General features: G+C 35.0%; 1 protein-coding gene across 1 annotated transcript in view; it reads right to left on the reverse strand.

Annotated features, from left to right (window-relative positions):
* Nucleotides 1-10,579, reverse strand: part of LOC129239731 (protein kibra) — a 108,106-nt gene extending 97,527 nt beyond the window's left edge. Inside the window, exons 1-2 of the mRNA XM_054875504.1 lie at nt 10,246-10,579; nt 7,738-9,102 (exon numbers count right to left, since the gene is read on the reverse strand). Coding sequence (XP_054731479.1) covers nt 7,738-8,210 — 473 coding nt within the window. The 5' untranslated portion in view covers nt 8,211-9,102; nt 10,246-10,579. The remainder of the gene's footprint in view (nt 1-7,737; nt 9,103-10,245) is intronic.
* Between the last annotated feature and the right edge of the window lie 426 nt (nt 10,580-11,005).

Consider the following 11,005-nt stretch of genomic DNA (forward strand, 5'->3'; position numbering starts at 1 on the left):
TCTACCTATGGCCGCAGATTGGTGATGCTTCAAATGTCAATTAACATGAAGAAATACACGCAATAAATAAATAAAAAGTTAACAGATGTTGCCTTCTTCTTCATTTCCGCTTTTATGACTTTTTGTCTTTTGAAAAAAAAAATCGCTTTTATTATTGATCGATTAAGCCGCAGCAATAGTTTTGTTTTATTTTCTGCTAAATTTTAGGGCGAAATTTATTGAAAATATAATAAATGTATTTTGACAAAAGTTAAGCCCACAATATTTATGGCTAGAATGTGTGTGCGCTTGTGCGTGCGTGTGTGGCTATGAGCGTGCGGGAAGTGTGAAATTATTTACTGAAGCTAATTTTCAGCGGAAAGAAACAGAAAGTGTGAGCTTATCAATTTCACTTTCCTCTGCCAGTTTTCAGTTGACATATTAATATGTACGTATGTATGTGTGTATGTATGTACATACCTTACACACAGCTGTTTACACAAAAATAAGAGCAGTTAAGATTACATTTGAAGACTCTGCAGCCAAACCTGCCAGTTCTGAACTGCCTTGTTACCAGTTCGCTTTGCAGCTGAAATAGTTTAGTTAATGCTTTATAAATATTTCTTTAATACTAACAGTTGACTAACTGTTTTTAACATGACGATGTCTTACGAAATGTTAATTGCCAGCCTACGTATCAGCTTTACATCTGTTAATGACCTGCTCAGCTTTTGTTTTGAATCTGTTAATGAACTGCTCAGCCTCTGCTTTACATCTGTTATCCTGGTATCCACTTTATATCTTGTAATGAACTTAAAAGAGCAGGCACCAATTTTATACCTGTTGATGAACTGCTTCATAATAGTCCCCGAAACCTCTTCCAGTCCAATTTGTATATGCCCAGTTTTGGCAGAAAACCCCAACCAGACAACCTCCGGGTGTATTTTAGCTATTTTTTTTCCAAAAATTTGCATACTTGTAGGCTAGAGTAAACAAATTTTTTGTTCAAAAATTCAAAATATTTGTTAGATGTTTTTGAAAACTGTTTTACTTGTAGGCTTGAATAAAATAAGAAGTAAACTGACTAAATTTTGAAAAGTTTTGAATTTAATAATTTTGAGATTCATTTAATGGTCAAAATTTTTGTATAGACTTTTTTCAAGTGAAATATCTTCGATGCTTCTTAACATTTTTAAATTATTTGTTTGTAAATTTTTCGTGATTATATACAGTTTAAAAAAATGTATGTAAAAAAATTGTATTTATTTTTCTAAAATTGATAATAAAAGTATAATAAAAAGTAAACTGAAGAATTTTTAAGATTTACTCTATGCAGAAAATTTTGGTACAGACTTTTTTCAAGTGAAATATATTCGATTCTTTTTAACATTTTTATACTTTTTTTGTTAACGTTTTTTATGATAAAATATAGTTAAAAAAAATATATAAAAATGTAGCGTTTATTTTTTTTCTTTGAAAAGTATTTGTCAAATTTTGAATTTTTTGTTCAAGAAATTTTGAGATTCACTCTATGCAGATTGGTTTAGATTTTCAATATCAATATCTTCGATTATTTTCAACATTTCTGTACTTTTTTTTGTTAATTTTTTATGACAAAAAAAAAATAAAAAAAAAACATAAAAAAAAGGTTTTTATTTATATAATTAAAAAAAAAACATAAAAAATGTTTTTCTCTGAAACTTTTTCTTTTCTTTTTTTTAATTTTTGGTAAATTTTTTTTAGAACTGGTTTATTTGTTCATTTGAATATAATAAAAAAGTAAACTGAAGAAATTTTTAAAATAATTTAATAATTTTAGGATTTATTAAAAGAAATTTTTGTTATAGACTCCTTTCAAGTGAAATATTTTCGATTCTTTTCAACATTTTATAATTTTTTGTTTGTTAATTTTTCATGATAAAATAGTGCTTACAATCTTTTTATTGAAAAAACAACATTTTTTTCAAGAATTATATTAAATAAAAAAAATTGATTTTGTAAAACATTACATATATTAAATTTTTATTAAATAAATTTTTTTTTTTGTTCAACATTTATATAAAATTTGTATTAAATAAAAAACTTTTATTGTTTAACATTTTTATTTAATTTTTATTGAATAAAAAATAATTGTCTTTGCTTATTATTTATATTATATTTTTATTAAATAAAAAAAAAATTCGTTCAACATTTACATAAAATTTTTTTTAAATAAAAAAAGTCGATTGTTTTCAACATTTATATTAAATTTTTATTAAATAAAAGAAATTGATTTTGTTCAACATTTACATTAAATTTTTATTAAATAAAAAAAACTTTTTTTGTTTAACATTTATATTAAATTTTTATTAAATAAAATTTAATTGTCTTTGTTCATTATATTTATTAAATTTTTATTAAATAAAAAATGTTTTTTTGTTCAACATTTATATTAAATTTTTATTAAATAAAAAAAAAATTTTGTTGCAAATTTATATTAATTTTTTTTTTGTATTTTTTCCAAGCTACCCCTCTCAATTTTTAGTTTTTTCAATCTTTTTATTGATTTTGTTTTTCAACATTTTCATTTTTTGTTCAACATTTTTATTGAATTTTTCTTTTGTACTTTTTGCAAGCCATCCCTCTCAATTTTTAGTTTTCTCATAAAAACCTTTTTTTTCAACTTTTTGTTAAAAGTTTTGTTTTTTGCAAATTTGGAAACCACCTCGCTCAAATCGTTGCTTTATTTGCTTATTAAGATCTGAAAATATGCTCAGTAGTTACTGAATGTTTCAAAGTGGCATTCAAATAGCTTTTCGAGTTATATTCAACGCCATGCGTACAGCGCCTTGAGATTTTAAGTGGCCGCAAAACGAAATTATGCTTTCCTTTATGCGTCGTTTTCTAGGCAAAAAAGCACTCGGTACTTTGAAAAAGCCTGCTGAAGATCGACTGCTACTAAAAAAAATTTGCTATCAAAGAACCGAAGGATTTTTGGAACTGAGTAGGCAATTTATGGCAACTCACGCCATTGACAAAAATGCAAGCAACTGATGAAAATTCTAGCGCGCAGACAGGGATGCACTGGTGCACTAATAGGGATCACACTCACATACACGCGACTCTAGCAGCCGTCGCAGCAGGAAAGTGTAATTATTAATATTTTACAAAATTAATTTTTATTGCAGCTACTTAGTTTTTAATTAAATTAAGAAATACACCTGCTTATATATGCACAAGTAAATGCACTAAACATACACACACGCACACACCCATAAAAATGCATTGTAAGTTGAAAATATCCCACCAACGCGGAATAATCTAAAACAGGACATGTACATATGTGTGTGTGTGTGTACGCATTCACTTTCATAATAATGTTTCCCATAAAATAACCCCCTTTGAACTCAACTTCAAAGTACAGCAAGAACAAGCAGCTGGTGGAGAAAAAAATTTCAATTCCAAAAACTAAAATTTTCCAATGCATGAGTGCACATTCCAATCTATTTACTAGTACTGCCATGAACAAAACAGCATACACACACATACACATGCACACGATAAGAGAGCGCTGCACAAGAGACAAGGCAAGACAGCCAGCAAAATCAACTCGTTTGCGGAGGAAAACTCACAGGCTCTTTGACAGCCAACAACAAACAAGCCAGCTAAGCGGTTAGGCGGTTAGGCGTTGAGGCGTTGAGGCGTCGAGGCTGTTAGGCGATCAGAAGCGCGGGCAAGCAGCGTGCTACAGTGGGGCGGCATGTGTATGAGAGTGTGAGTGTGTGTGTGTATGTGCGTGTGTTGCAATTGAGTGAGTGTTGGTTATGGAATGCACAAACTCATATGGCGTTATAAATTTCATACTCACTTGCATACATTTTTGTTTTTTTTTTGTACATGTACAATATATGTATGTGTGTGTATATATGAGTATGTGTGTGTGTGTATTTATGTATGCGCCATATAAAATGGCATATGTTAGTTTGTACGTACGCGAGCATATTTGTATACCTTCAAATTGTATACACGCGCGTTTATTACAAGCTTTTATGTGCACACAACGGCCAACGCTTCGGAAAAATTGAAATAAATGAAAATGAAACGAAGAAGAAAAAACAAAATAATTAAGCAAAAAAATAAAAAAACATTAAACAAAACATTCCAATGTGATGATTAAGAGTCCAAGTATAGTTGAACTCAAATGTGGAATCGTGTGTGTGGACACATTTACAACAAAAACACCTACAACAACAAGCAACAGCAACAGCAACACATACAAGTAGTTGCGCGAGCAGTTGTTGCAGGCAATGAATTCACGCGGCGGCAATATCTACACACACACACACACACTACTATAAACAGCAACAGTAACAAAATAAAATTAAAAAAAAAACAAATTGCAAAGAAACAAAACCGAGAAAACTCAAATTGAAAAACACAGCTTGCAAATGTAGGCATTCACTTGTTTGTTGCTGTGTTTGTATGTATATCCGCATGTACACACATCCATATGTATGTGCATAGGTGTGTGCGAATGTGCCAAGTATATGTAGCAGTAACAACGGTAGCAGGGGCAACGCTAGGCGCGTGTAGTGGCACACGATTCAAGCGTTCCTAGGAGCGATCGGTGCGAAGCAGATTTTTTCAAATTTTTTATACCCACTTTTTCATTTTCGAATTTTCAGTATTTTCTCAATTTAATGTTCGCATTTTGCATTTGGGGAACGTGAAGTGCTGGTAGTACGTAAACGCACATACAAACGAACTCCCGAACGCTCGCATTTAGCAACAACTATGCGCGGCTGCTTCCCCACTCACTTGGCTACTTGCAATAAGCGCGAGTGCAATACGTGCGTTTGTGTGTGTTAATTATAAACAATTGCGAATGTTTATGCTATGCGTGAGCTTTTGAAAATGTACGCACAAACATAATTGATTTCGTTTTTTCTTCTTCAACGTGCAACTCTAACATAAATAATGTTAATTGCTTATGCTGATGTGTGTGTGTGTGTGCGTGCGATAAAACTGCTTCCGAATTTTTTAGTTCAAATTTTTTCCCCCCATACATTTTTCTAGCAGAGATTTCGCATATTTTTTGCAGAAATTTGAGATGCCTGTTTGTATGTAAGTAAATTTATGAGGTATGAGCAAACATATTTTTTCAAATTTTAAGAATATATAGATGGATATGAACATATGTATATGTATGTATGTATGTATACATGCACATAACTTAAAATGTTGCCTCAAAATAGTTTGCCTAAACTGTGATTAAAAAAATCTTCACTCTGTCTCTGACTATGAAATTATGACCGATGACTGTTTCTCGCATTTTTTCTCTGTAAGCGTATAACTTTTTTTGTTTATTGCAATTTTTTTTAATTTTCTACCTTAAGCCCTAACAGCCATATGTAAGTCAAAATGGAAAATGATAACGGTATCTTACATATATATATATGTATATATATTGATGTTTTACCAATATTTACATTTTTTTTACTATTCAAATTCGTGGTCTAAGCGAGTTGAAGCAGCTAAAACGGTGGCCAAACCAGGACTAACAGCTACAAAGGATCTACTGTGTATTTTGTGGGAATTGAAAGGAATCATTTATTATGAGTTGCTTCCGTATGGCCAAACACTAATTTCAGATCTCTACTATCAACAGCTGGACCGTTTGAAGCTAGCGAATGACCAGAAATGGCCAACAGAAGAGGTGTTACGTTCCATCAGGACAACGCAAGGCCCCACACGACTGTGGTGACTCGCCAAAAACTGCGGGAGATTGGTGGGGAAGTTTTAATGCCACCACCGCACATGGCATCAAGCGATTGCCACCTTTTTCTCTCATTGCAAAACTTCCTCAGTGATAAGAAATTTGTATCAAGAGAAGATTTTGAAAATCGATTATTAGAGTTATTCGCCAATAAGTACCAAAACATTGAGGCATGCCAGAGGTATTACGTAGCTACCTTCAAAATGGCAACAAGTTATACAACAAAACGGTGCACATTTGAGCCCAACCGGGCAATCCGAAACATTTTAAATAAATTTTTAAATTTTACCCAAAAATAATGGATTTCTTTTTTCTCAAACTAATATTATAAAGAAAAACTTGCAAACATATTCAGGTATCTCAGAGATATTGGAGATTGATATCCCTCATGTCCACTAACGAAAGTAATCCTTAAATATTTTCGGTTTCGTTTTATTTCTGGTTTTTTAATTCATTTTTATATTTTTTTATTTTTGTAATTTTTAGAGAAAATTGTTTTGATCTCGGCAAAAGGCGTGTCCTGTGTATTAGAAGGTTAAAAATAAATAAATTTTATAGCAAATATTTATGAGGTACATTTCAACTCTGTTACGAGTATTTTGGCCCTTTCCCATAATAGACACACAAAAGGTCGATCCAATCACGAGTTGGAGGGTTCAAATGTTCCACTAAAATGTTGCTCTTTATTATTGACATAGAACTGTTGCATGCACCACATAGCTAAAATGCCGATTTATCTCAAAGATGTGCAAAAGGCGGAAACTTTATAGACTCGTATATCTTTTCCTGTGATCCCTAGCAGGAACATAGGGTCTCAACAAGAAATTTAATGTTAGGTTTATTCAATGCAAGAAGCATGATTGGCCGCCATGAGTGGCCTGCTTGAAGCGCTTCTGTATCGACTAATCGTCTCCATGTGTTGGATGGACTCCGCGCCTGCAATTTCCTTGTGGACACCAGTCTAAGGCTGTTTTTGCAATATCTCCATGAGGCTCCCGAATTGGAAGGAAACTTTGGACACCCCAAAAAAAATTAATAAAAGTATACTCCCGCTATTCTTTGGGATAACCATGCTGCAATACAGGCACTAGATTCGGCGACAACAACCTCTAAGCTAGTGCAACGCAGCAGGACTAGCCTTACCACCTTGAGTGAAAACCATAAAGTTGCCTTAATCTGGGTCCTGGGACATTGGAGCACTGAAGGTAATGAAAAAGCAGATGAACTGGCAAGAAGGAGATCTGTCATGAATAACGCTCTTGGAGAATCGGTATACTCACTATTAGGTGCAGTCAAATGTGCAATTTCCCTAGAATACCTCCGAATCGCAGATTGTACATGGAGAGATCATACGAAATGCAATATAAGCAGAACGTTATGGCCCGCCTACAACCTCAAGCGTACGTCGACATTGGTAAACATGAAGCGACGGGACGCCTGGAGACTAACGGCACTCATAACTGGCTTTCGGTTTGTGTCATGCTGTAAATAACTGGCAAACAAGTTGGTAACGAGGATGTGGCAACAAAATGGTCCGTTCGCGCTAGTTGGATTCTGGAAGAATCACCACTTAAACCAACCAACCAACCATACTCCCTCTACCAGAACCCATCATCGGAACCTATTCATTTCATGGCAGATTCTGTAGAGCGAAAATCCATAAGCAAATCATAAACACAGACTGGACATACGAACGCAAACTATACAAATCTCTGCAACATAAATATGCCAAAAAAAAATATTTAGTGCTTCTTTTGAGAAACCATAAAAGACCCAAATACCTAACTGTAAACGAAAATCTTATAAAATTGAAAATCTGTGCTAAATAAATATTTTCTGATGTACGAAGAAGGTAAATAAATCCCGACACACGAGTATGAATGTGTGATTTTATGCAACCATACACATGTGAATATGTATGTATTTGCACACACTCATACATGCATACACGTGAATGTATGGATGTGTGCATATTTAGTTTTGGTGTCAATTTGGCTACATACCGATCGCGCGGATCCAGCCACGTTGTCTTCTTCGTATTATGATCGATGTAGTAGGTTTTTCCATCGAAATCGGTGGCGATATCCCAGCCATTTGGCAATGGATATTCGCCATGATGTGTGGATGTGTGGTGATGGTGTTGCTGCTGCTGCTGCTGTTGTTGTTGGTGTTGGTGTTGTGGCTGGTGGTGTGGCTGATGTTGTAGTTTTGGCATAATTTCAAATTGAAATTCCTGCACGTTGTCGACGAGAAAATTTTTATGATTGCCAGGGAAAACGGCGGCGACGGCGACGGCGACGGCGACGCCTGCAAAAGCGATTAAAGCGGCTGTTGTGGTCGCTATAGTGACGGCGATGGCGATGGCGACGGCGCTGGCGTGCTTAGCACTAAAGGCGTATACACTTGCGATGTGAACGTGGAAAAGTATGTGAGACAGCAACAACAACTTACATGTAAATGTTGCGATAAAAATCATAAATGGCTTACGAAAAGTAAAACCAGCGCGAAAATGCAAAAACTGACGTCCATAAAGGCAATAATTGCGCGCTAAAGTTGTTGCCGTTGAAAGTGTACGGTTGCTGCTGAATGTTGTTGCTATCGTTGTTATTGCTAGCAAAAAATATTGTCAAATGCAAACGTTTTACGCCAAGTAAAGACTACGACAACAGCGTTTATGTTGACGATAACGGTAACGCTGATGGCGCAGGCCACAACATATTCGACGCGCTAAATACGTACGCTGTTGTTGTTTTTCTTTTTTAATTTTTTTTTTTTTTTTGTAATTTGTTGCACTTGCTGTTGCTGGCTTTGTTATCTTTTCATCTTTTGCCAGGCGCATAAACTTGGCGGCACTCACTAGCACTCAACTATGCAACACTAAGATGTGACGAGGCGCGTACGCGTTGGGGCGGCGCTTGAATTGGTTAAATGTACGAAAAATTTTATATGTGAGGCGCGGCACGAAACGACGCGATTGCAGCACTTGCGCTGCTGGGCGTTATTGATGCGCTACTGCTATGCGGATTTGCAGGCTGTAATCAGCGCGCCAATTAGCTTAGTTGGGTGTTGCTGTGGGGCGGCAGCAGCATGCGATTTAGACAATTCGACCGCTTTAACACTTTTTAACTTTTAATTAATTTTCATATTTTGCTCTTTTTTTTTTATTTGGTTTTGTTTTAGTTGCATACACGCATTTTTATTAATTGCTCGCTTTGTATATATATATATTTTTTTGTTATTTTCACAAGCAACGATTTTCACTTTGCCACTACCACAACGCTGCTTAATATTCAACAGAGTTGATTTCAAATTATTTCAAATTTTTTATAAGTGGATTTTTGTGCATCAAATTCACCAGTAAATTACCGCTTTTGGGTTGTATGTATGTAATGTAAAAAAAAAAATTATAATTATACAAATATATATATAAATCGTTCACTCAACACACGTGCAAATCCATTTATCCATTAAAAAACACAGCGCTACATATATATCTAGCCATATATATATACACACGGGTATGTATGTGTATGCATGTGAGTGCGCATACTCTGCAAACTAGATACCCAATTTGTTTCAGTACGTGAGTCGCGCACAAAAATTCAAAAATTCCTTGTCTTGGACCCGACGCGCTCGTTCCAAATGCCACTAATAAGAGTAAACGCGCGTTCGCGCGACTATAATACAATCAATTCGATCGTTTGCGGGCGTTAGCGCTAGCTTGCTAGCTAACTGGCTGACTGGCTGGCTGGCTAGCAAATTGACTGACTGGTATGTAGTTTAGCCGCGATGGCTACTGCCTGCTGTTTGGTGCCAATAGAGTTGGCAAAAAGTGGGCGACGACGACGACGGCGACGACTGTGACGTTGATAGTCTCTGCGCGTTATTTTGCCTCGCTCAACAGCACACATGCAGTCAGTTAGTCAGGCACTGAGAGTAGAGTAGCATGTATGTATGCATGTATGTGTGCATGTATGTAGTCAGTCGCGCTCTATGCTGATCGCATCGACGACTTCTCAACACTTTACCGCGCACTTGCACACTCACATTGAGTCTCTCTCACAAACAAACAAACCATCAACAACACCACACTTCTATCTCCCCCACTGCGCGCGCGAGCGTACGTTGGCTGCTATTGCTTGCTGGTCGTTTGACGTTCGCTCGTTGAATCGTTTCAAAATTGAATTCGTGCGCTCCAACTTGTCGGCATCTCATTTACGCGCATGGCCCCCAAACGTCGGCCCGCTAGCGCTATCTCTTTTGCTGCATTCCATTCCATAAAAAATAAATTATTTATTATTTTTTCATTTTAAATATGTGTTTGTATGTATGTTTGTATGCATATTCATTTGTGTGCTGTTTAGTTCGTTTTCACGCGCTGTATATTTGTTTCGAGGGAAAATTACTTTTGCTCTGGTATTTTTCTTGAACAATTAAATATTATTTGCTTTCTGTGATTTGTATGAACTTTTTTGTATGATTTCTGAAAATTTTATTTTTACTTTGATTACCCAATTTGTTTCGTTTGCAATGCACTAATTCAGTTAGATTATTTCTTTTACTTAGTACTCAGTTTAGCTTCAATTTGTGTACATCTTTCGTTGTGTATAAATGTTTTTTTTTTATTTCCTATTTATTTTTGCTTGATTTTTCTTTTCGTTCACTAGCTGGTTCGATTTCTATACCAAACTCTATTTGAAATTTTTTATTCACTTTCTTTTCACATATCTCCCTGCGTTTTGTTGGTGTTCATTGTAAATGAATCTTATTATGGGTATATTTTGCTTAGCCCGCGAGCACTTTCCGCAACGAGCTACCATTCGAACAACAAGTCGTTAATGTTGTGAGCTACGAACACGGTATGATCGCATTGATCGTGCCCATTTGCTTTGGAGGCAACGGATTCCGTGGCGTTTTGCTGGAGCTAGATAGGCTTCGAGTGTATTAGTGAGTTGACTTCTCACGTAGTAGTTGAGATTTGGATGAAGAGCGGTCGATGGCGTTGCCAGCTAAATATATAAACCAAAATGTGCAGAAATTGGGCATTGAACTGAAGGAGGTATACAACGAAAATAATTAGGCAATTCAGTAAAGATTTTTCATTACCAAAATGTGGAGAAAAGAACAAAGAAAATAATTAAGTAATTCAATAAAAATTTGTGATTACCGAAATATGGAGAAAATAACAAAGAAAATAATTAGGTAATTCAGTAAAGATTTTGTATTACCGAAATATGGAAATGGCAACAAAGGGTAAACGAAAGATAATTT

Source organism: Anastrepha obliqua, chromosome 1, assembly GCF_027943255.1.
Source record: "Anastrepha obliqua isolate idAnaObli1 chromosome 1, idAnaObli1_1.0, whole genome shotgun sequence".
Classification (NCBI taxonomy): Eukaryota; Metazoa; Arthropoda; class Insecta; order Diptera; family Tephritidae; genus Anastrepha; species Anastrepha obliqua.